Source organism: Pangasianodon hypophthalmus, chromosome 16, assembly GCF_027358585.1.
Source record: "Pangasianodon hypophthalmus isolate fPanHyp1 chromosome 16, fPanHyp1.pri, whole genome shotgun sequence".
Taxonomy (NCBI): Eukaryota; Metazoa; Chordata; class Actinopteri; order Siluriformes; family Pangasiidae; genus Pangasianodon; species Pangasianodon hypophthalmus.
This window is the reverse complement of record NC_069725.1, coordinates 3099335-3126720: the sequence shown is the minus strand read 5'-3', so window position 1 is coordinate 3126720 and position 27386 is coordinate 3099335. Positions and strand designations below refer to the sequence as shown.

At 39.2% G+C, this 27386-nt stretch overlaps 1 protein-coding gene across 1 annotated transcript in view; it reads right to left on the bottom strand.

Annotated features, from left to right (window-relative positions):
* LOC113545692 (cadherin-4) overlaps positions 1 to 27386 on the bottom strand; it is a 336885-nt gene that overhangs the window by 17534 nt on the left and 291965 nt on the right. The window contains exons 6-12 of the mRNA XM_053240848.1: positions 21524 to 21679; positions 17744 to 17888; positions 12974 to 13146; positions 11580 to 11717; positions 7936 to 8121; positions 7054 to 7307; positions 1556 to 1698 (exon numbers count right to left, since the gene is read on the bottom strand). Of these exons, the coding sequence (XP_053096823.1) occupies positions 1556 to 1698; positions 7054 to 7307; positions 7936 to 8121; positions 11580 to 11717; positions 12974 to 13146; positions 17744 to 17888; positions 21524 to 21679 (1195 nt within the window). The remainder of the gene's footprint in view (positions 1 to 1555; positions 1699 to 7053; positions 7308 to 7935; positions 8122 to 11579; positions 11718 to 12973; positions 13147 to 17743; positions 17889 to 21523; positions 21680 to 27386) is intronic.

Sequence of the window (27386 nt, the reverse complement as noted above, 5' to 3'; positions counted from 1 at the left end):
CGCCACTGTAACCTGACAGCAGTTCCCACCCCCAACGCCACTGTAACCAGACATCAGTTTTCACTCCCAATGTCACTGTAGAAAAAATGGACTTGTTGACTCCTCCCAGTGTCCATGTAACCAATCAGACCGCAGTTTTTATCCTCAATGCTGCTAGAACTTATCAGATGTCAGTTCCCACATCGAATACCACTCTAACCAATCTGACTGTAGATCCTGCCCAGAGTGCAACTGTAACCAATCTGACTGTAGTTCCCACCCCGATATCACTGTAACCAATCAGATGTCAGTTTCCTCCCCCAATGCCCTTAAAACCTATCAGACTCTAGTCTCTTCCCCAATGCATGTGTAACCAATGTGTAACCAGTCAAATATTAGTTCCCACCGCCATTGCCACTGTAGCTAATCAGACTGTAGTTCCCACCCCAATACCACTGTGACCAATCAGATTGCAGGTCCACAGCCCACAGTTTCTGCCCCAATGCTACTATAGCTAGATTCCTGGAAGAGTTTTGTTTTCTGGATTTCAATCCATATACATGTTTTTATGCTTTCATTGTGGTCAATCATTGCTTGAAAATTCTTACTATTTATCTAAGGCTGACACACTGACAATAACATTAGTGAAACTCTGTTTATCTAAAACTATAAAAATATACTGCCCAATATAAGCGGTTATCAGAACGTGTAGCTACTTAAGATCAGTGACAAAGGCTTCAGTAGAAGCGGAGTAGCAGAAAAGAAAGATGGAGCATAGTCAGAAGATAAAAAAAATAAATTAGAGAAAGGAAGGATAGGAGGTAAAGCATCTACTGGTTGCAGCAATGCCTTTAATCCCTGTTTCCACTCCTCCACTGAAAAAATAAAGATGAAGAAGCAGCAGAAGAAGAAGAAGAGCGAGGGAACGTAATGCACATCACGGGAGCTAGCCATGTCAGTCATGGATGAAAAGCAGCTCTGAGTTCGAGTAAACACTGAGCTGGACGAGCCCGATAACACACAGGGGAGATGAGCTTGTGTGTGTGTGTGTGTGTATGTGTGTGCGTGTGTGAGTGTGTGTGTTAGCTGTGATTGGGGTTTTGCTTGGCTAAGCGTGGGTTTGTTTGGGAAAGAAAAACAACCATGGACAGACTTATTATGCAGAGAAAGAGAGAGAGAGAGAGAGAGACAGAGAATCACACTCCTGCCCTGTGCAAATGGAGAGAAAGAAAGAGTGAAAGGAGAGCATCATTAATAAACACAGTTTTTCTTTCAAGACTCTCTGAGAAAGGTTTGTGCAGATAGAAAACTTAATCTTAATTGACTGAGAGTTAAATGAAAATGGATGGACAGACAGACAGACAGACATAGGGATGGAAAGTCAGACAGACAGATGGAAAGTCAGACAAATGGACAGACAGACGGGCAGACAGACAGACAGTAGATCTGAAGACAGAAAGACAAATTGGCAAAAAGACAAAGACATACAGACTACAGAGAGACAGATGATCAAACGGATATACAGACAGCTGGAAGCTGGGGGTCAGTAGCATTTTTTGCTACTCAAAACACTCACCATTGTCAGCAGCGAGGAACGTGGCCTCGTAGACGTTCTTCTTGACGTAGACGGATTCTCGGTCCAGCACAGCCGCCGTGGTGATCTGACCATTTGTTGAGTTGATGGAGAGCCAGTTAGCGGGATCAGACAGCTTAAGATATCTGCACAATGCAAATACAACAATAAATAACAATGCAAAGTTATTTGCATTTGAAAATCAGGCAATAACTGGGTTTCCCCCTGGGATTAATAAAGTTCTTTGAATCTTGAATAACACAGTTTTGAACGTTAAACTTTAGAGCTGCTGTATGTAACTTTCTTGTTAAATCTGAAAGAAGTAGCATTATTGACTTGTTCACTGAACCACTATGTTCTACAAAATCACATGACATCAAGACCGCCCATAATCACCTGCAGTAAGCGTCACCACAGTTAAGAAAGCGAAATTCCATCACTCACCTCAGTTGCTTCATTATTGAAACAGGATTAATGATAAAAACTTTACAACAGTCTACTCAGTGTATGCTTTACACAACTTTTTAGCTTTTTAATTAATGTCCCAGACCAGCACTTAAAGCAGATGCTATAAAACCCTACACGTTGTGTTAGCATCAATAACAGCCCTTCAGTGCTTTGGCAATTTCCACCCGGTGAGATTTTTTGCATATTAAACAGCGAAATGACGACCAGATTAATGGCTGCCCAACAACGGATCTTAATCTCCATCGCTCCTTTGAAGCGCCACTTCTGTTAATTAATTTGCAGCTGTGCACAAGATTTGTGGTGACTGCTATTTAAAAACGACTACTTAAAAACGGGACAGAGATAAGGAATGTGTTGGCTCTTGGGTCATGTTTAGAAGCCACTCGGTGACAGAATCGGTGACAAGCTGTTAGCGAATGACATTATTTCAGCCGCAGTGTCACTTTTGGGACATGAAACTAGGCAAAGGTAAAAGTGTGTGTGTGTGTGTGTGTGTGTGTGCGGAAAGGACAGCGGTGTGAACATTAGGAACCTCGGACAGCAGTGCTGAAAAGCTAATTAGTGTGCAGTTTGAGGAGAAAGTCACACTGGTGTTAGAAAGGACGCATATTTGGAGTTAATTGTCAGGACGAACAGTGTGTGGACAGGATCTACTTTGTCCTGCACAGAGCTGTGATGAAGATTTCAAAGATTTAGTTGAAAAAGTGGACATGGGAGGCTGAAACAAAAGCCTTGTGGTTGCTATAGCTAGCTGACAGCTCATTATCTCTCTCGCTATATATAAATTACTAAATGTAGGCACCTGAACAATGGAGCAAATGGAGCACCCGCACCCTCACTTTGTATTTGAACAAAAATGATAAAATATCAATTTGAGAAGGTGTTCAGTGAGGAAGCCTCTCTCGTAGACGTGGATTTTGAGTCTGTGTGTCTCATGAGCAAGACAGAACAATGGGAAGTGGATTTTAGTCCAGGATCTTTTACTAAATTCATGTGTAGTTTATATGCGTAGTTCTTTAAATGAAGTCAGACTACTCAAAGCATACTTACAAATAAAAAGAAACATCAGAAACATAAATAAAAACCCCTCAATGTCATCATATTGTATGATCTAGTTTAGATGAGTTTGCCGTCGGCGTGCAGTACTACATGATTTTACACACATGGGAAACCACGTAATCTGAAGTCACTGGTCATTTGCCATGCATGTAAAATCACATGGTCCTAGATCACACAATATGAAGCCACTGCAATATGAACTACACACATGAACTAGTAAATGATCCTATAGTGAAATTTCTTAAGTATTTTGATAGCGTGCTACACTGTATCTCATGTGATGTGAAATTTGTGAGACTCTTTGTGAATGAGGAGATAATGATAAAGAAATAAGCAGGGTTTTTCCCCCTTTTTTGTATAGAGTGCTTACAGCCTTGTAGAAGTGGTGTTAGTGCACTTCAAGGCTGCAACTACAGGCGCGGGGACGCAAATAAAGTGAAACTGGTGAATATGAAGCCTTGTGAATTAATTATTAAGAGATGGAAGATGATCATGACTGTACTCCAAGTCATTATATTTTCTGCTTTGAAAAGCTGTTTCTGTGGCTATTAAGCATTTGTGTAGTTCATCAAAATAAAGTTAAACTAGTAATATGGACAAAACTTTTAATGAATAACTACTTAATTAGATTTATTAAATTAAAAATTCATTATTCTGCCTAAAGTTTGCTTCAATGGAAATGAAATATTTTTGGCTGAAATGGAAGGGAAAATAATAGAAAAGCAACCCCAACTTTACTCTCCCACTTTCACCCAAAATCAGGTGGCCATGTTCCTATATATTCTCCTAGACATAATAGTAAGTATAATATCCTCCACAACTGACTCTGTGGATAATAGATTTGTCTTTGCCTTGGTTTGAGCTTCTGCATGTCTTCCAGCCACCATGTGACTCACGGATAAACATTCACCGGAGTCTGGCTCGTGACAGTTATAAATATGTACGCCTTGTGCACAAATTGTATTGGATGGATGTCCATCGTCAGGTGTTGTGTGTAAAATGTTTCTGAAAAATGTTCCAATCTCAGCACACAGTTACTAACGGGTTTTTGTCTGCAACATCCTGTTTCCAACAAACTTTATGTACTATTCTGCAATTTGTACAAAGTTGACTACTATATATAAATAGTTTTAAGTTCCTGCTTCCAGTAAAGAGCCTCATTTGGCCCTGAAAAAATGCCTGAAGTTCCCAAGTAATCACTTCCCGAACACCATTTTTCCTCCTGTGTCAGCTTCTTCACTAACAAGCAGCTCGATCGCAGTGTGTTTTGGCAACATAGACGCTACTTATGTCATTGTTTTGTCATTTTTCATACAATATAACACCTTGTCTGCTGTTGACCAGATGACCGGAGACATACATGGATGCCCATTATTAAGCTAGACTGGTGTGACTTAAATTGGGTGATATTATTATTTTATTAACAAAATATTATATAAATATGATATAAGTTAGTGTTAGTCTACATTTATAGACAGCGCAACTGATAGAATGATAGGACACAATTAAGGTGAAACACTACAGGCAGAAATAACGATGTTGGTTATTTATTTATATCTATTTTTTTAGATTTTTCAGACATTTTTCAGACATAGTAATACAAATGTCAGGGAAATGTTTATTTTGATTTATTTTTATATTTAATGTGTTTATTTCACTTTTTTGTCCCTTAGTGACCAACACATTATCTGAAATGTAGCAAATTTAAAAGAAGGCTTATACTAGCTTTTGGTAGATGGCCTCCTCTAGGCAGGGTTAGGGTTGTGCCATATTCTTTCATTTTTTCCTAATAATTTCACTCTGTGGACTTGTTTTCGTAGCTCCTTGGTCTTCACAATTCAACTAACTACACTATATGGCCAAAAGTTTGTGGACACCTGACCATCACACTCATATGTGTTTTTTGAACATCCCATTCCTGATTTATTCCCCTTTTGCTGTTATAATAAGTTCCACTCTTCTGGGAAGGCTTTCCACTAGATTTTGGAGCGTGGCTGTGGGGATTTGTGTTCATTCAGCTACAAGAGCATTAGTGAGGTCAGGCACTGATGTTGGGGGAGGAGGTCTGGGGTGCAGTCGGTGTTCAAGTTCATCCTAAAGGTGTTCAATGGGGTGCTTGAGGTAAGGTGTCTACAAACTTGTAGAGGTGTTCTTCTTCTTCATGGTCAGGTGTCTACAAACTTGTAGAGGTGTTCTTCTTCTTCATGGTCAGGTGTCTACAAACTTGTAGAGGTGTTCTTCTCCTTCATGGTCAGGTGTCTACAAACTTGTAGAGGTGCTCTTCTTCTTCATGGTCAGGTGTCTACAAACTTGTAGAGGTGTTCTTCTACTTCATGGTCAGGTGTCTACAAACTTGTAGAGGTGTTCTTCTTCTTCATGGTCAGGTGTCTACAAACTTGTAGAGGTGTTCTTCTCCTTCATGGTCAGGTGTCTACAAACTTGTAGAGGTGTTCTTCTTCTTCATGGTCAGGTGTCTACAAACTTGTAGAAGTGTTCTTCTTCTTCATGGTCAGGTGTCTACAAACTTGTAGAACTGTTCTTCTTCTTCATGGTCAGGTGTCTACAAACTTGTAGAACTGTTCTTCTTCTTCATGGTCAGGTGTCTACAAACTTGTAGAGGTGTTCTTCTCCTTCATGGTCAGGTGTCTACAAACTTTTGGCCATATGGGGGGGGAATACTTATACAATCACTACTTCATTGTTCCCCCACTTCAGTATTACAGGCTATTTTGTGTAGAGTCATGACAAACAATCTCAATTAAATCCATTTCAGTTCCAGAATGTAACTGATAGAAAATTACAGAGGAATTTCCCCAAAATGTTCATAATTGTTGATTTTATATTAGACAGATATTGGAAAAACATTTCTGATAAAAAAAAATAAAGAAATTATTTCAACGAACTGTTCTATAAAAGTGTTTTTCTGTCTTCCCAATGAAATAAACATCTTAATGCTAACATAGAGAAGACAAGTCTTCTCTTTTTATCCTTCATCAATTGTTTTGTCATTTTTACTTTCAACTTCATACACAAAAACCCTTCCTGTCTGTCCTTATACTTGGTGCCAATGTGAGGACTTTTTAAACATATGTTTATGTCACGTTCGAATTGCGAGTTCCCATGAAGTTATGTTCCAGATGGCTGAGAAAAACTGGAGTAAACTATTAGTTTAAAAGATATGCAAATAAGAAAGTCAGCGAGAGAGAGAGAGGGAGAGAGAGAGAGAGAGAAGGAAAGAAAGAAACAGGCCAGCTGGTGATTGCAGCATCTTCCTAAATTATGATGTACACCCAATTTACTCTCATTAGTAGGCAAATTAACTGGTAAATTTGTTTAGACCACATCTCCCTCCGAGAGAGGAGGAAAAGCCAGAAGAGAAATGAGCATGAGGCGAGAAGAGGGCAGGGAGTGGACAGTGCACTGAAGTGTGCAAAGGGAAAAAAGGACACAGCCTTGTCAGTGTACACGCTAAAATCTGTGCCATGTGCAGAATTAAATCTCTCTCTCTCTCTCTCTCTCTCTCTCTCTCTCTCTCTCTCTCTCTCAATCTCTCTCTCTCTCTCTCACACACACACACACACACACACACAGAGGGCTGTGTTATTGACTCTGGCTGGCACCAGCTTCACAGTCATTGGCCTCTTACGAGCAAATATAACAGTGTTTAAAGTAAGACGATGCCAAACAGTGGCTCGTTGTGGGTTTGGCCATGATGACACAGAAAGATTTATTCACAAGCTAAGGCACTTGTAACTTTCTGACTGAGCGCTCATCTGCGCTGCTTACAGACGTCCCGAAAACATTAAAGCTTTAACCCCAGCTATGGACTCCAATTATGATTCTTGGATTCGTGAAATAAAGTATACACTGAGTTTATGCACTTGTGTCCTGTCTATGACTACATACCACACCGCTGCTATACCTCCCTTTTTTAGCTATACCTAGCTAGTGTTTGTAAACACTTCGTATCTTACCGAATGCTCTGCTGCATGAACGTGTCTGGGTCTCGAGCAGTGAGCGTGGTGATGATGGTGCCAGCGGGCACGCCCTCCTCAAATCGCACCATTTTGGGGTTCTCTGGGAAAATGGGTGCCTCGTTGACGTCCCTCACAGAGACGGTGACCCCGGCTGTGTACTGGAGAGACGACTGGATCCCCTCAGCCAGAGGAGCCTGATTAGCCACTACTACCGTCAACATGAACGCTCGATTCATCTCAAAGTCTACCGGCTAGAAAGAGAGACAGACAGAATTTTTTTTTTTTTTTTTACATTTTCTCCTTAACTGGGGAAAAATTTAAACAGAAAAATACACCTGAGTTAAAATAACCTTTTAAAAATTAAAAAAAAGAAATACTATTAAACATTAGTGTTCCACATGGTACACAGTTAGAGGTAAATAGTGTGTTAATTAAACATCACACACTCAGGCATCACTGTCCTACCTGTGTGAAAGCCTGAAGTCACGCATGTAGTGACATTTATGCTTAAAAAAATGTGACCAAACTTTTTCACACAGTGTGTCAAATTCTGACTATACAAGATTCAAGATTTTTATTTGTCACATACACAATTACAGTATATAACAACTGAAAACAACCCCCCGCCCCCGAACAAGACTCATGAGCCTGATGCATCTCTGGGCAGACGCTATACTTACTGAGCGCTAATGAGAACAGCAAGGCCAATTTAAACCTTTCACTGTTGTTTGTTTCACACTTTTCTTGTAAAAGGTGTTAGAGCTCTCGGACTGTGTTTCATTTTTATCATCAAACTAAAGAGTGGAGTACAGATAAAAAGAGAGCTGGAGTGTGGACCATGCGAAATGTGTGTGTGTGTGTGTGTGTGTGTGTGTATACCTTCACCACAGTCAGCATGCCATCATTGTTCTCCGGATTTGTCCGGATGGCGAAGTGGCGTCCATTGTCCCCGCTGACAACACGGTACACGGCGTTCCAGTTGGGCGATCGAGGCTCGTCCTTATCAATCACAGAGAGGTTCGCTACCACCACGTTCACACTGTTCTCCATCACCTCACCCGAGAACTGCAGACGGAACGTGTGAGAGAGAGAGACAGTGGTAGACAGAGAGAGAGAGACAGAAAGAAATAGAGCAGTATAGAGAGAGACACAAATGTAGAGTGATATAAAGATAGATAGAGAGAGAGAGAGAGAGACAGAGATTATCCAGATTAAATCTTTTATATCTTTTAATAAACACTTCTAGCATTTAGAACATGAGAACACACTACAGGCTACACAGAACATGTTTCAAATGCAAATAGAAGATTCATATGAGTGTGTTCTGCTTAGAAATAAAAACTTACAATATAAGAAACACACACACATTTACACTCTCATACATACACTCACACACAAACTCTCTCTCTCAGAGTTACAGTCCCATAAGTCTGAATCTCCTTCACACACACGAGCCTGGACTTAGGGGTTTTAGGCACCAGGATCCCATTAGGAAGTGCTACAGCCGGGAGATCTCTCTCTCGCTCTCTCTCTCTCTCTCTCTCTCTCTCACACACACACACACACACACACACACACACACACACACACACACATGCAGCTTAAAGAGCAGAGTCTACAAAGTCTCTGATATAACTGGATTCAGGAAACTTTCTGGAACAGATGTGCTATAGTCAGCTCCAAAAGTCACACACACTTTACAAGTCAAGAAGAAGGAAATAATGCAAAGCTACCACTGTTTTTAGCTCTGCGACATCCTTTTGTCCACATCAGCATGTCTGTTTGAAAAGCCCTTTACATGATTATATAGACATACAGTTATGAACAGTGTTAAAATGGTGGCCATAAGCTTTCAGGCTAGTTAGCTACAAAGGCCTAGTCGGTTTAGAGAAAAAGAGAAGAAGCAAATTTTAAACATCAAACGTCCTAGCTGATTAACCACATATGATTTAAAGGGAACACTGTGGACATTTCTGATTGAAATATTCATCTACAAGTGAACGTTTACTGAACTGCACTCTGTAATTCAATTCAGAAGTACAAAACTAGTACTGTTCTTTCTCTGTCACTCTCTCTCCCTCATTCCTATCTGTTCTGAATGTAAAATTTCCATTATACCACAGTACAATTCTTGATTATGATTAGTCAGAAGGTGTTGATTCATTTTTTATTACAGCAGATATGACAATAGTGCAGCTGCAAATCATAGTGTTATAGTAATGCACTAGTTCTAATAAGTTATCGTTTCTATAGTGACGGCTTATTCACAGGGATGCACGTACACTATATGGCAAAAATATGTGGACACCTGACCATCACACCTCAGTGTGGGCCTTCCTCAAACTGTTGCCACAAAGTTGGAAGAACTAGCATTACGATTTCACTTCACTAGAACTAGGCCCAAACTAGTTCCAGCATGACAATGCCCCTGAGCACAAAGCGAGCTCCGTGAAGACATGGTGTGTTAAGGTTGGAGTGGAAGAACTCGAGTGTCCTGCACACAGCCCTGACCTTAATCTCACTGAACACTGTTGGGATTAATTGGAACGCTGACTGCACCCCAGGCCTCCTCGCCTGACATCAACGCCTGATCTCACTAATGCTCATTTCAGTTCCTAAAATGTTTCTACTCAGAAGCCTCTCTGTTAAGGAAACACTAATGTAGGACATTCCAACATAGAACCTTTAAGGTTCCTCCTGAGGGACAAGCCGAAGAACCCTTAAGGTTTCTGGATTTGTCCTTTTTTTTGTAAGAATGTATGTATTTTTAAAAACATTTTAGTTTTTTTTTCAATTAACTGCATACTGTTTGCAAAGAAGGCATTTGGTTTGTCTTGGTGCATGTCTTGTTTTCTGCTGAAGTGTTTGTGTGTGCTGCCATGTGCCTTTGGCTTTGCGCACTAATTACGGCTGACGGTTCACTGTGACACTGTGTGACAGCTCTGAGTCCAATAAGAGAAACCCAACACACTTTAGTGCACAGTTTCTCTCTTAGAAAAGTTCAATAAAGTTTAACAAAGCTGACAAAGTGCTTTCAGCTACACTACACAAATAATGGAACAAAATAGCAGAAGATAGAAAAAGTATAACTCTAACTTTATGTCATAAAGTACATATAGTCAGGTCCAAAAGTCTGAGTTCACTATGAGAGCTGTGTATTTCGTCATTTATCAAAAACTAATACAATTCTGTCAAAGAAAACTTCTGAAAAATAAGAGTCCATTATTCTTTACGGAGGAGTAGATCTGCCAAAAGGATACGAATAATGGCATGATGCAATGAAATAATGAAATGAAATGATAAAACAGTAATAAGGTAAATACTCATGCAGTGCCATTCTCGATGCCACTCATGTGGCAGATATAAATGTTTCCTAAACCTTTTGGCTAAATGATGCTTGTGTTTCTTGATGCATGTCAGTAATGACATACTACATCTTTACATATTTTAGAATTTTGAATACATTTTCTAATTAAATACTAAAATATGAACAATGCATGTGTCCTTAAAGTGGTATTATACAGTATGTATTACATGAACATGACAATAATATACAATATTTTATTTTATTTCTACTATATTTTGTGCAAATCTGCCTACAGAATCATTGTCAGTGATATTCCTCACACAGGGCACCATTAAAGCTGATAAGTAATTTATTTAAATAAAATTTCTAAATATGAATGTGCATCATTAATGAAAGTACATTTCTGAGTTGTTTCTAGCAGTCCAAAGTTGATTACTTTCCAATAACAGCATGTCTCCAAGTGTTTTATTCCTCATATATCATAAAAAATTTGTAGTTCCTGTCATCACTTATGTTACAGCAGCTATAAATATTTCCCTCACCATCAATTGCAAAGTGTAAACTGCTCTGCCCTGAAATCTATCTCATGGTGGAAAACTTCACAAATTTACACTCACAGCTTTACCTCTGACTTTTACGAAGCACTGGCAGTGGAGACTCCTTCCATAAATGTTAAATAAAAGTCTCCTAACGGAAAACGTCACCATGTCAACTATTACACGTTTTTCTTGGTTAAATAGTAACACATTTTAATCCATTTATTCCTGTGACTGAGTGGTTACTGTAGAAATGATAACAAATTAGAAATTGTGCATTAATATAAACCTGTGACATGCAGTGACCAAATCTGACCAATCAGAATTGAGAATTCAACAGTGCTGTGGTCTAATAAGATTTACAGCACACACTTACTGGTGCCCCATGTGAGGAACAACACCTGAACCCTTCCTACAATGGATCGATGATGGTGTGGAGTGATATTAAACTATGTGTTGAGAAAGAAATTGAGTGTTATGATGGAGGTAGGACTGGTTTTAGCTCTGTGACACGTGTATGTCTATTTTTATATATGATAGCAGATCATACAGTGTCAGAAACGATATCAGCAACAATGTGGTTTGAGGTCAGGGGATGTATACTTTTGGGCCATACTGCATAAACATCACAGACTCTCTTTCTTACACACACACACACACACACACACACACACACACACCGTGCTCTGCGTGAGTTCAGGTGGGTTGTCGTTGATGTCGGTGATGGCGATTAGCGCTGTGGCCGTGCTCGACAAACCGAAGTTCAGATTCCCCTCCATATCTGTCGCCTCGACGATCACTGTGTACTGAGGAACTCTCTGAGACACACACACACACACACACACACACACACACAGAGGGAGAAAGAGGAGCAGTGAGTTAAACAGATGGATGAACAGCTCTGTGCAACAAATGCCTTTTTATTCTGACAGAGTGCAGTAACAGGACTTTACAGTTTCTGCACACACACACACACACACACACACACACACACACACACACACATGAATGCTGACACTGACACTTTATATTTACCTCAGCATTTTCCAGGTGTGAGTGTATGCATATGTGTGTCTCTATTTATTACTCTGCACTAACACGACTCTACATCACTCACTTTAATAAGAGAGAACGAGGGAGAGAGAGAGAGAGAGAGAGAGAAGGAGAGAGAAGGAGAGAGAAGGAGACAGAACTCTCTCTTTGTATCTGGATTGTATCCTGATCTATTTGAACCATTTACACTTACTGAAACTACATTATATGTAATTATGTTATTATGGTGTCATCAACCTCCCGTGTTGATCCTTGTTTTTTGTCTGTGTTATGCAAAAGCTGGTAGTTACATAAAAAGTCGTGCACAAGCGCAATGTTTCAGTGTTTAACAGGCAAACAGAACCTCTTTTGGATTGTTGATGTTGCTGTAGATGTTGCTGTTTGTTCAGGCACCCTAGTGGTGTAGACGCCAGCATCTACGGTCTGACTGTTACTACTACGCAAAAGTAGTATGAAGAAAATAGTGACGATACCAACAAAAGCTGCTGATCGTTTAAAGTAATAATTTATCTATCCACATATGAAATCCTCCTTCTCGTTGTTGTGGAGCACTCAGGACTTGTTTACAGCCTGCCGGAACTCCGGACGTAACATGAAAATCACAACCCAAATATTACTACCATCAAAAAATCATGTTCCAACAAAGTAACAATAAAATACAGCTAAGGGTAGAAAGAACAGTTATATCATAGTTTATTTAGTTCAATGAAACATTTTTATTCCATGATCTATTTTGGTACATGTCTGTCTTTTCAAGTGAGTAGTCATTGGTGTGAGGTGCTAAAATTTTGCTACAGTAAGACTTAAATTTAATTAATTTAAAAAAAAAAACAAAAAAAACCCAGGAAATTACTCTATTTTGCACGCTGAAAAAAGGGTCATCTGAGGGATAACAATCATGACTGACCATTAATAATCACACAATCTGTTACTGTTCATTATACAAACAGCAGAAAGATAGAATAAAACTGATAGATAGAACAACCAGTGTGTGTGTGTGTGTGTGTGCGTGTGTGTATACCTCTCTGTCAAGTCCAGCTGCGACAGTAACGATGTCTCCTGTCTCTCGGTTAATAGTGAACATGTTTGGGATCGGGATGTGCGGGGTCTGCTGGAGAATCCGGTAATGCACCATGCCATTAGAGGTGGTGATGTCATCAGCATCGTGCGCTGTTACTGTCATAACTGTCGTACCTTGTGACACAGACACACACAGTTAACGACCCCAACAAATACTATATTAGGCCAGTTATGAAGACACATAAACACACCTTGATAAAACTAAGAGTCTGGAGAAAATAAAATAAACAGAATAGAAATATAGGAATAAAAAAAATAACAAGTCATAATTATAGTCTGGTTTTAAACTGTTTTCAGTTTTATGATTAGTTTCTTTTACTGATGCTTTTCCATGCTTTGGTACACAATAACGATGTTTTATTATACTTTAATATACGTTAAAACTTGATAATATGCTTTAATATACATTGATGCACATGTTATACCACAGCGCTGTCGAATTCTGGAATCTGATTGGTCTATTTTCTATAACAGCAGCTCTGAAAGTAGTGCAGCTGCAAATCTCAGGTTTATATAAATGTGCTCGTTCTAATACATCGTTGTTTCGCAGAACTTACACAGGGACTTGTATGACAGACACTTCACATAATCTCAGACTAATAATAAACTGAATAAAAACATGTTTTTATTTACCAAATGTGTGATCACAGGTATTTTATTTCTTATTAAACCTACTGCGACTTGATATACTTTAATTCAAAGTCATAGTCAAAAAGTTGCTTATTGGCATGACAAATATTAACATTTGTATTGCCGAAGCTTGGATACAGACTTATTTAGACAAATACAAATACAGGTTCGGGAACACTGAGCGTTACTTTGCCCCAAACTGTTGTAATAAGGGTGCTTATATGTGTGTAGTGGCAACTGGATGCCTGTGTGTGCAGTCCGCAATCAGGTGATGTGCTGTGGCTGATGGTTTTTGTAGTTCAGAGCTGTTGTCGGTGCTACAATGACAGCGCAAATTTTCATTTATTGTAGTATGCAAATAGAATTCTAATTCAGACCTTGGTTGCTTGAACTATGAAAACATGCAGAGGAGAACAAATAAGCAAAACACACACCACAAGGCTTGTTCATGCTTTTTCATGTTTTATGTGCATTTACACTCATCGAACCCTTTATAAGGAACACTATACTAATACTGGGTAGGGCCTCTCTTTGCTCCCAAAATAGCCTCAATTCTTCATGGCATGGATTGAACAAGATGTTGGAAACATTCCTTTGAGATTCTGGTTCATGTTGATATGATTGCATCACACAATTCCTGCAGATTTTTCAGGTGCACTTTCATGCTGCGAATCTCCCGTTATACCACATACCAAAGGTGCTCTACAGGATTCAGATACGGTGACTGGGAAAGCCACTGAAGAACACTCAACTCATTGTCATGCTCATGAAACCAGTTTGAGATGAGTTATCATGCTGGAAGTGGCCATTAGGAAATGGGTAAATTGTGGACATGAAGAGATCCACATGGTCAGCTACAATACTCAGATAGGCTGTGGCATTCAAGCGATGATTGATTGGTATTAACGGGCCAAGAAAACGGGCCCAAAATGTGCCAAGAAAACATTCCCCACACCATTACACTACCTCCACCAGCCTGGACTGTTGACACAAGGCAGGTTGGGTCCATGGATTCATGCTGTTGGCACAAATTCTGACCCTACCATCTGTGTTCCTCAGCAGAAATCAAGATTCATCAGACCAGACTACATTTTTCCAGTCTTCAACTATCCAGTTTTGGTGAGCCTGTGCCCACTGCAGCCTCAGCTTTCTGTTCTTGGCTTACAAAAGTGGAACCTGACATGGTTCCACACAATTGTACAGAGTGGTTATCTGAGTTACTGCAGTCTTTCTGTCAGTTTGAACCAGTCTGGCCATTCTCTGCTGACCTCTCTCATCAACAAGACATTTCTGTCCACAGAACTGCTGCTCACTGGATGTTTTTTTCCTTTACTGCACCATTCTGTGTAGACTGTTGGGTGTGAAAATCGCAGAAGATCAGCAGTTATAGAAATACTCAAACCAGACAGTCTGGCACCAACAATCATACCACAGTCACAATCACTGAGATCACATTTTTCCCCATTCTGATGGCTGATGTGAACATTACCTGAAGCTGCTGGTCCGTTCCTGCATGATTTCATCCAATGCACTGCTGATTGACTGATTAAATAATTGCATGAATGAATAAGTGTACAGGTGTTCCTAATAAAGTGCTCAGTGAGTGTATATCACTGAATAGTGCTAAGGTAGTTGTAGTTCACACTTCCACCATCAGGGGGCACACTGAATTTCAGCAATGAACATTTAGCTAAAAACACAACACAGCATACACACACACACACACACACATGGTGCAAAACTTCTCTGTGACTGTTGATATATTTAGGGGAAAAATGTTGCATGCTTTGTGAAACCCAAAATAAGATCTGAAATCTCTTGACGAGTAAAGCAGCGTTGCACAAATTGTTGCGTGAGCAAAACCTGTTGGGTTTGCACTCTGCTATCTCTCAGATCCAATTATCTCTGGGAGGGTAAAAATAAATCGTGTCATTATCCAGCTGACGTGTTGGAAAAAAGAGAAAAAACAATATACGACAGGATAGAGGTGGAGAACGATAGACGATTCTGTCTATCCGTCCAATTCGTCTCTTTTTCTTTTTCTGTAGCATTGCGTTATTTCATCATCTCTGATGCAAGAAATGGTGCTATGGTGGGCATCATTATCCCTAGAGAAACTCTCTCTCTCTCTCTCTCTCTCTCTCACACACACACACACACACACACGTAGTGACACAGTCATTCACGATAGGTTCAGGTTGCATCTTGGCAAACAGACCCCTCTATTCTGCCACATTCAGAAAAAGTGAATGATGAAGTAGTTGGAAAAACTAAGAGAAGTTGGACTGGGCAGTGTCTGTCCTCCCTAAGCAAAGTCTGTCCCATTCACATTGCAGCCTAAGGACATCTTGTAAGGGTCCTTATTTTGGACCATGGACTTCTAAGGAAGTGTGTACAATATGAAAACTACTTGTGTTTTTAGCTTAAAAAATGATTGCTTAAATTCATCATGCCTCTTAATGGTGGAAATGTGAACTGCAACTGCATTGGTATTATTAAGCCATACAGTATAAATGCACATAATTAGAGTTAATAAATATAATCACAAGACAACTATTGTGTATCAAGTCAAATTATAGTTTGTAAATCACCTGAAATTGCTTTCATGGTTACATTTAGCTAGATGATGTCAGACAGTGTGTGAACCTGCTAGCTACACTATATCACCAAACGCTTTGTGGACACCTGGCCATCACACCCATATGTGGTTCTCCCCCAAACTGTTGTCACAAACTTGGAAGCACACAACTGTATATGATGTCCTTGTATGCTGTAGTTTACAATTTTCCTTCACTGAAACTAAGAGCCCCAAACCTGTTCCAGCATGACAATGCCCCTGTGCACAAAGCAAGCTCCATAGAGACATGGTTTGCCAAGGTTGGAGTGGAAGAACTCGAGTGGCCTGCACAGAGCCCTGACCTCGAGGCTTGGATGAATCAGAATGCCGACTGCACCCCAGGCCTCCTCGTCTGACATCAGTGCCTGATCTCACTAATGCTCTTGTGGCTGAATGAACACAAACCCCCACAGCCACACTCCAACATCTAGTGGAAATTCTTCTCAGAAGAGTGGAGATTATTATAACAGCAAAGAGGGACTAAGTCTGGAATGGGATGTTCAAAAAGCACATGTGGATGTGATGGTCTGGTGTCCACAAACTTTTGGCCATATAGTGTATATAAGCTAGCCTGATCTTCCATCGCAATATTTAGCATACATTATTTGACATGGAGGACAGAACTATCAGGATTTGAGAAGCTGATTTGCTATTACCACCATGAAGTTGGTTGTATTCTAATAACAATATATACGGTTACTCAAATAACCACTCTTTACAACCGTGGTGGACAGAAAAGCATCTCACTGCGCGGAACCTTGAAGTGGATGGGCTACAACAGCAGAAAACCACATCAGATTCCACTCCTCTCAGCCAAGAACAGGAATCTGAGGCTACAGTAGACCCTGGCTCAGTCTACAACTGTCCAGCTTCAGTTACAGTTGCTCCATCATTTTCTCTAGAATAATAATCTTCTTCATTTTCTTGCTTTTCACCAAGAAACCTTAGACTGTTACGAAGCACTGACACTGGAGACTCCTTCCAAAAATGAACATCTCCTTATAGAAAACTTCACCATATCAACAATTACACCTTTTCCTTTGTTATAAAACCACATGTTTTTAATCCATTTATTGTTCTCCATAAACGTCCCTGTAAATTAGTCATTCATCCATAAATGATAACGTACCAGAACAACGTTAATATAGACCTTGCAGACGGAACTCCTGCTCCTAAGGTCATATTTAGCTGCCTAGGTTGGGAAGACTGAGTCTCCTAGTCGAAGGAACCATAAGGAAAGCTATCTTCTAAGAATAAGGATATTTGAAACAAACTCAGAGCCTTATTCTGTAATTCCCTGCTACAGTGTCCCCAGGTATAACATCAGTATGTAGCTTGTACTTGTATTATGATTTATAGAGCGTATTCATCATTTTTTACATACTTGCATGGGCTATGTCTTTCTCTCTCTTCTTTTCTTCAGAATCATAAAATAAAGAACAACTCGTTCATTTGAAGGCCTACCTGGTTTGGATCCCTCCATCACAGAACCATTGTAGATCTGATTCTTGAACTCGGGCCGGTTGTCATTCATGTCGATGACGAAGATGTAGAGGTCCACTGGCTGCTCCACCTGATTCCCATTCATATCAACTGCATGAGCACGAAGCTGTTTAAAACAAATAGAACAAAACATTTACACTCATTCACTATTTTGGCTACGATAGACAGGAAGTCAACATGATCATCATTCCATTTATTTATGTAATGAAATATCGAGTGTTCAGCATACTAGCATGTAAAGTTTCATAAAGCCTTTCTTTGTAGTATCTGTGTTTTGGGTTTTTTCAGGTATTTTGAGTGATTAGTCCAAAACAGCACTAATTAGTGTCACAGTTGCAATAAGCGTCCAAAGTGCATTACATATGTGTAGTAAAGTGGTGAAGTGAGGAAGTGGTCGAAATTGTTTTTCACCAAGGCAAATGTTTAATTAACTCTGTGCCATTTTCTGTCCGTCTTATCAATCGATGACTCCATTTTCCGGGAACAGGAGCATTAAATATAAACACACAACAAACATAATAATGTTGCTTATGCTGTTGGTAGAGACTTCTGTCTGAAACACTCTGCTTGCCTAAAGACAGTGTTTACGACAGAAGCACACACACACACACACACACACACACACACACACACACAGAAATACAGTACATATATGCATAACTTTATGAATTTGCATTTTAATTGAAGAGAGAGTGATTAGACAGTGTGACTCAGTGTGTCTAATTGAGGTGTTAGTGCAGCAGCTTTAACTCAGCCAGGGGCAGGACAACTACACACACACACACACAGACACACAGACACATGCATTTATATATATCTAATTCCAACAAAAAGTGAGTTTAGGAATATATCTTCCTGTCCTTTGTATGACATCTGAGCATGCTTCTCTCTCTCTCTCTCTCTCTCTCTCTCTCTCTCTCTCACACACACACACACACACACACACCAACTCCTGAATAATTCAGCTCAGATTTGTATGCTTACATGATTCTTAGCATTTCAGTATGCACCATATGTATCATGATATATACTCAGGAGAGCTGGAAGATGCGGGGGGTGGGGGTTGGAGGTTGGGGGTGAAAGTCTGACGCCACAACATAGGGACTCCATACACACACACACACACACACACACACACACAAAACAACAACAACAACAACTGCGAGTCCATTTTTAAATGTGTGTGTAACCTTGTAACCACTTTATTCTGCATTAGGTTCAGGTTTCATCAAGTTGCATGTAATCAGAGCGAACAACTGATAAATCATTCCAAAGCAAAGCAGTGTAGACAAGTAAACCATGTTTCCACACAAATTTAACTGATTTAGTTCTATCGTAGGCTAGCGGTGTGTGAATGTGTGCACACACACTCACGCTCGCACACACACACACACACACACGCACACACACACAGAGAAACTGAAACAAATATCCTAAACAACCACTAAATGCATGATGGCAGTGTTATTAATAATCCCATGTTTTACCTGGAATTACACCAAACCTTGACATATTACTTAAAAAAATCTGAAATTCTCTTCTGTTGCTTATTTGCCAGTTTTCCTCGGCAAACGTATGGGCGCCGTCTCGGCTTCAGAGATTTAACGCGAGGATCCTTGCTTGGCCAGTGTACTTGATTGCCATTGTGCAAGCACTTCCATTCCCCTACATTTTCTCAACAAGTATTTACTCAATAAATAACAAAAAATATATATTTGGCTACTCCACTGTTTTAAGCAATTTCAACCTGTTTACTGGAATTTATGTGGATTTCTATATTAGGATTAATATAAACAGTCCAGAAGGAATCTGCAATCAGAATGAATTCATTCAGATTGGTCAAAATCTTTGCATAGCCACTGACACACACACACACACACACACACACACTACACACTGCAGATACTGGCTGACCTGATGGATCAAACCATGTGCAGAAAAAAGTAAAATGATTGATATTATGTGTATTTTCCCCTCTGTCCCTGTTTCGTCTCTCTATGTCACTCTTTCTTTGAATCCGTTTTTTTCTTTTCTCTCTCTCTCCTTCTCTCTCGTTCTCTCTGCCTTTCTCTAAGGTTAATTTGACTTTAGGTTTTTTTCTTGTACGTCGTTTGATCCGTTGGGGCAGCCAATATCCGTCATGTGGAGCTGTGTGTGTGTGTGTGTGTGTATGTGTGTGTATGTGTGTGTGTATCTCCAGGGCTCTGGCTGTGATGTGGTAATTCAATAAGAGGGCAAGTCAGAGATTAGGCACACGTTTAAAGGAGAGGAAATGTAATTCTGTTCTGGAATTAAAGTTATTATCTTCAAACAGATGGAGGGATAGAGGAGGAGAAATAACACTGTCTGCCCTCCACCATCTCACATCTCAGCACTGAGGGATAGAGATTAGGGATGTGTATCTCTCCCCATCTGAGACGACTTGATGTGCAGTGCAATACATGATCAATGATCCGATATGTAAAATATCCATTTAATCAGGAAACAATTCAATAAGATTGAAAGATTGTCAACAGTGAATTTTAATTAAAAAAAAATGCTTAGGTTTGAGGAGGGGGGAAGACACACCTCCTTCAGTGAGACTGACAGGTATAGAGGCCACACCTCCTTCACTGAGACTGACAGACAGAGGCCACACCTCCTTCACAAGAACTAAGAGATACAAAGGCCATGCCTCCTTCACTAGAACTGACAGGTACAGAGGCCACGCCTCCTTCACTAGAACTGAGAGACACAGAGGCCATGCCTCCTTCACTGAGGCTGACAGGTACAGAGGCCACACCTCCTTCACTGAGACTGACAGGTACAGAGGCCACACCTCCTTCACTGAGGCTGACAGGTACAGAGGCCACACCTCCTTCACTGAGACTGACAGGAACAGAGGTCACGCCTCCTTCACTGAGGCTGACAGGTACAGAGGCCACACCTCCTTCACTGAGACTGACAGGTACAGAGGCCACACCTCCTTAGCTAGAACTGACTATTCCCAAATCAGTTTATAACATAAATTAGATTACTATTCATTTTAAAAAAATCCAAATTTGTGAGAGCTGATATTTACCAAAACCCATGTTTCCATTTATGTTTTTTATTTTCTTTTCATTCTTATTTTCTTTCTGTTTATCTGAGAGAACGGGGAGCTGTTTTGATCGTCCTCATTATATCGATGCTGTTCCATCCTGAACGCAGCTTCGTATGTTAATTAGTGTGCGATGTCTTCACCTCCTCCTGCTCCATGTTTGGAGCAGTTCGAGAGCGTGACGCTGCTAATTACGCACTTAGCTCAGAGCCAGGATCATTTTCTGAGGACGGATAACAAAACAGTGACATCTTCTGTACAGAAATGCACGCATCAAGCATCAAACGCCCTCCATGCGGAGCCAAGAACACGACAGAACACTGTTTGTTATCTGAGCTTCGACAAATTTGCACATACTCAAATCTACACTGATGGTACGTTAGCGCTCGGTTAATGAACAGCGAGAGATGATTTAACGAGTGTCAAAATAGCTAATGAGCTAACTTCCAACCCACAACTTCTGTCAGGAAAAAAATAAACAATGTGCACGACAGATGGTAAACACGAAACGTCAGAGTGAGAGGTGAAGATTCAGGCGGATTTTAGTTTCACGCAAGGATTTCTCTGAAAAATGTAAATATAAGTTACAATAAAATAAGACTAGTTTAATGTTTTTGTTTGCTTGCTGATGAAATAAAAGCAGTTTTTGCTTGTGCACTTACGTGGTAGGAAGAGCGCTCCTCTCTGTCCAGAGGCTTGGTGACGTACATCTTGCCTTTCTCTGGATCGATGTTGAACACTTCATTAGGTGGCTGATCCGCTCCCACACCGGTGATGCTGTATCTGATGTTAATGGAGCGATCTTTATCGGAACGGATCTGCAAAAGAGACAGAAAGATCCATCAAATGGCCTTTTTATTAGTTTTAATGCACTTTAGTAAACTTTCACATCAGTCCCAATATAAGGGGTTAATTCCTATCTGCCAGCCAATCAGGAGCGAGTATTTATTCTCCATGGCCATGCTATTATTCAAGGAATAAATTAATGAGAGGGCATGCCAGTGATAACAGGAGATAACTTGTTTTGCAGACATTCCACAATGTAACTGGAAATGGAAAAAAAAGACATGGCATGTTCTTTAATACATATATATAATAATATATATAAATGTTAAATTTCATAAATGTTAAACATCATATCAGGATTACATGTTTTTTTTATGTAACCCATAACAGAACCGCTTTTATAGAAAATGAAACAACACTTTCTGACCAATCAGGTTTCATAAATCAATAGCACTGTGGTGATGTAATTTATGATATCTATGCACCATAATAATACATAAGAGACAACAATACACAGAGTCAATATCAGGTGTAAGTCATTAGGAGACAATTAACACTACTAGGATGGTACATGTGTCTGTGTGTAAGCTCTGTAACTCTTATATGAGTCAGATTGTAAGAATTTTTATGGATTTGCGAGATTGTGAGATCATTTTATACATCAGTGCTCCTCCCGAGGCCCACAAGAGTCCATTAAGATCTTAGACAGAACACAATCAGTGCAGCAATCACACACACCTTCTGCCATCCATCATTCTGCTTCTCTCTCCCAGCTACAGATGTCATTAGCACTGTGTGTGCGCACACACACACACACACACACACACACACACAGAGTGTTATGTTCTCCAGAATTGGGACTACATCACATGAGAAATTCAATATCTCCATCTGGAGGAAATAAGCAGCGTCATTTTTCTTCTGTTTGGAGTTCCTGACAGTCAGAGTTCCCTATAGCGAATGCTCACATTGCAGAGTGTGCATGTGTGTGTGTGTGTGTGTGTGTGTGTGTGTGTGTGTGTGTGTTTCTTAGATAAAACACTCATGCAGACGTTAAGAGCTCCGCATTATTGCTGTAATTAGACAAATGACGACAGGCGGATTTAAACAGAGTTACTGAGGAAACAGACGGTGAGTTTCAGTTGAGGATAAAGTGGCACTAACACGGTTGAGTGTGAATATATATTGTTAGAATATATTATTACACAACATTGTGGTTTTGGTGTAGCTGTTAAAAAACACCCAGACTTCAAAAAAAGACAAAGCATGGCACACGTAGGCTCTGGTTTTACTGCACTTGTGCCCCATAAAATCTCATACTATTTTATAACACTATTTAATAAACAAATATGTGTTTGGGATGCAGCCAAAAGCTTTATTTAATGTGTTGCAAAGGTGGCACACTATTTACTAGGGCAGTATGAGGTTTGGGACGCAGCCACTGGCTCTGCTGTAGCTGTTAATAAGGTATCAGTATCAAATTTTCAAGTAACATTGTTTACAATATTATCACAAAATTGCGTTCTTATTTGCAAATTCAGAATTAGGACAAAACATATGGAAACAATACCAATTTATTTAGAAAAAAAAAAAACACCCAGTAGGTCAAAATGGGTGACTTAAGTCAAAAAAGATCCATCAATATTTACACAGGGAAAGTTTGTATTCGGAGATGGGTGTATGCAGAGATGGGTTAAACACGTGCTTAATTTAAATTTCTGGGTGCTTCATTCAGATTATGCAAATTAGCTGCATGTAGTTCACTTTACATTCAAACCCAAAAAGATCAGGGATAGAAAATAAGGACTAGTGTTTTTTTTTCCCTTTGTTGTCAATTATAATATGATGTAACATAAAAGCAAGGTTTTCTTATTTGCATATTCAGAATTAGGACAAAATGGATGGAAATACACACTTCTATCATGCCATAATGTCATAATTTGAAAGAAAGCCATTAATCAGGTGGAAGAAACAGCCATCAGAGGTGTTATAGCTGCTGAACTGACACATCCAGGGAGAGAAAGAGAAAGAGAGAGAAAGAAAGAGAAAGAGAGAGAGAGAGAGAGAGAGAGAGACAGAGAGAGAGGGTGTGTGAGATGTTGGTCTGGGACTGCTGTGTAATTGGGTCTCATTTCAGGGCATTTTTCCATTTAGAGCCCAAATTGGCTCCACCTGAGGCTGACACTCTCCCACTATTAGAGACCAGACGCTAATGGAGTTCTCCATTGTACCACTGTATGTAAACACTGTCCCAGACTAGACCTGCACCTGAACACACATGTATGGGTTTCCATTTAAACTAAGTTTTCAGATTTCAGGTTTTCCATTCAGTATTTTTATCCACATTTTCAAAATTTCCATTAAAAGAGCTGAATGGAAAACCCCATGCAGCCTAACATTAATGTGGTTAGGAAAAAAAAAAAAAAGCTCATAATGCACCATTCTGTGGTGTTAATTTTGGGCCAAAAGCATTTTTTCTTGTGGTTGCTGCTCTTTTCTGGAGTACCTACACGTACTGATTAATATTTCCTTAACAACGTAATGGAAAAAAATACAAATCATTCATTAAGGGAAGTGATAAGGAGCAACATTTTTTATATGCAAAAACTGACTAAATATATTATTAAATTAATTATTAATAAATATAACAAATTAATACATATAGTATCTCACCTTTAGGGTTATAAGTCTTTAAACTATGATCATTTAATAACAAACTCAATATTTAAAAAAGTCTAAAAGTATTTAGTACCAAACTTAGTATAATAATAATAATAATAATAATAATAATAATAATAAGACAAAAACAGATATGGCAGACATACCAGTAACATTGAAATACAATTTACAATAAAAATAAAAAACCTAGAAAACAAAGATTGCAAAAAGGAGAATTTAAAAATTTATTTATTTTTTAAATTTAAAATATTTCCTTTTACATTTTAATATCTAATATTTTATTTTTAGATCACCTGATTTTATCACATGATGACATGACTTTTTTTTTTAAAACATATTTTTTGCTTAAAAACAGCTATGGAGATGTAGATGGCATTCTAACTCACTCACTCATGTTCAAAAGGAGGAATTTCTCCACAAGGGGGTGCTATTAACATGTGCATAGCTTTTGCTAGTTGCTATGTTTAAGTGTAAATAAAACTATAAATCCGAATAATTCTCGTTATCAGGACGTCATCTCTTTTTGTCGACATGGATGATAGCAGTTGAGCAGAAAAATTTTCGTGTTCACTTGTGTTTCCAGAACAATTGTTTTGCATCTGTGTTTTTTTTTTTTGGCAAAGTGTGAGAATCTTCTGGCGCTAATTTAATAAACACGACCCAAACAGCTCAGAGGCAGAATTCAGAACGATTACACACTCAAGTGGAGAAAAAAAAAGTAATTCCCCCTCCTTCATCTCTCTCTCTCTTTCTCACCCTCAGTTTTAATGGGAGTGGAAAAGAAGCATAAAATGTAAATTAATTTAATCTGACAGTGTGCAAAGCCCAGCATAAATCCCCTTTTTTATATCATATATTTTATGACTCAGGACACGATACATGCTCCGCACTTTCCTCTAGAAATTTCCGCCCACTTTTGTATGTGTGGTCTGGGGATTTTCGCTGTATTAGTGTGTTTGTCAGAAGATTAAAAAAAAAAACAGTGGAAGGTGCCCTAAAACCTAAAATAGGAATTCAGATATAAAATATAAATGTTTTTCATAATTTCTTTAATTCCATATCAATTGATAGTTGAACAAAACGAGAAAATCAAGCCATCGTTTGCACAATTTGGAGGCATTGATTTTCTTAGGGCTTCCCAAACTTAGTAAGGATGTTGCGAAGTAGCTAACTTACGCAAAAGGCAACGAATAACAACAAATTACTTAGATGTGGCTAAACTGTAGTCTGTTTGTACCTGTATGAGAAAAAGAATGTTAGCTACATTGCGTAAACACAATAAAATGGCTGCCAGTGTTTAGCATTGTTTAGCATCTCTATTTAAATAGCTAGTTAAATAATTATCTATAACAAAGACTCGATGAAGTCTTACAACAGTCTTACAGCAGTAAGTACTTGCACCATTTCTCTACTCTCTCATATCACCTGACTTTAGTGGGAGGGGCTTTGGAGGGAGATGTGGATGGAGGATATGGGATTGAATGGTAACTCCACCAGCAGCTAAGTCTGCAGGAAGTTAACAAGATCACCATCATCACTTGTTGATAATCATCAGTGGCTTCATATCCAAATTTGGTGCTGTAGATTGATCCAGGAAATGATTTAAATACATGAAAACATGTTGCACAGATGATAAAGGGGTCAGACATAAACTATTAGGAGTAATAATGAATGTAAATGTATGAAAATCTGCTAATTTTTACCGGTTGAAAACTGAAACTAGGATAAGAGACAAAAATCTGCTGTTAAACTTCCGCTTTATTTCACTATCGTGCTGTTTCAGTGTGTGATTGGCACTTTAGCTGATTACACACACACACACACACACACACAGAAATAAACAGGCGAGACGAGTGTGTGCTTTCCTCAGGGTAATGAATGATAATTGATTCAGTTTGAACAACACTAGAAGGAAAAGGCTCTCACCTCATCTCTTGCTCCTTATTAGAGAAAAGATGAAGAGCAAGAGGATGTGCAAGTGTGTGTGTGTGTGTGTGTAACTAAAACTGTGTGAATGACTTATTTGTCACTGGATTGATGCTAAATTTCCTTCGTTACCGATGTTGTGTAAGAGCTGCTGACTGATTGTATCACTCAGTGCTTTTAGATTTCAGACACACACACACACACACACACACACTGATCTCAGTCAGACACTGCCAGAGAAGGTGTCAGTATTAAACAATGGAGCAACATCCTTCATTTCAGGTCAAAATGTTCCAATTAAAAAGGTTTTCATAAACTTTCAAAAAACTTCCAAAAGACCTGCTGTGTGTGTGTGTGTGTGTTTTTTTCTTCAAATAAATCTTGTGTAAATGACTTCATATGCAACATCTGGGTAGGAAATGATATTTAAATGACATTTAAGTGCTAATTGTTCTCGACAGTCAGGAAAAGTTTGGATCCTAAAGAAACTTCTGGAAAAGTTAACCGGAGCTGAAAGTGAGACTCTGGAATAACGTGTTATCGGTATAAAGATGATGAGATGTGTCAAAAAAACTTGTCAAATACAGTCTGAACTCGTAAAAAGAGTGTCGACTGGAGTGTGTGCTGTGTTCAGAAGGTGAATGTAATAAAACCTTTTCACAGGCTCTTTAAATGCTGTCAGCTTCTGAGTTATGAACGTGTGGCGAATATCTGCTATAATGCTAACATTAGCGCAGGAATATGATCAGATTTATGATCAAAGCCTCATTATTCAGAAACACTGGCATATAATTAAAAAAAATCCTTCAATAAAGTAAATATTGGTTTCATTTTTTGTCTTTCTGTTGCAGAATCCGGCTTCCATACCTGAGTACCGGCCCTTCAATCCCACTCAGGCTGCAGTAAATCACACAGCAGGTGATAAATGCTTTGCTTTGCGTTGACGCTCATTTTTATTTTACACTTTTATGCAGAAACGCTTCAGATTGTAGATTAAATTATAAACCTGTGAATGTTTGGTTAGCGCCCGATGCTAGGCGTAATTCTCTTTCCTAACATGTCTGAGGCTATGCGCTATGTGATGGCTATGTGCTAGCTTGCTAAACCTTCACTTTCTTTTTTAATAAGAGCGAG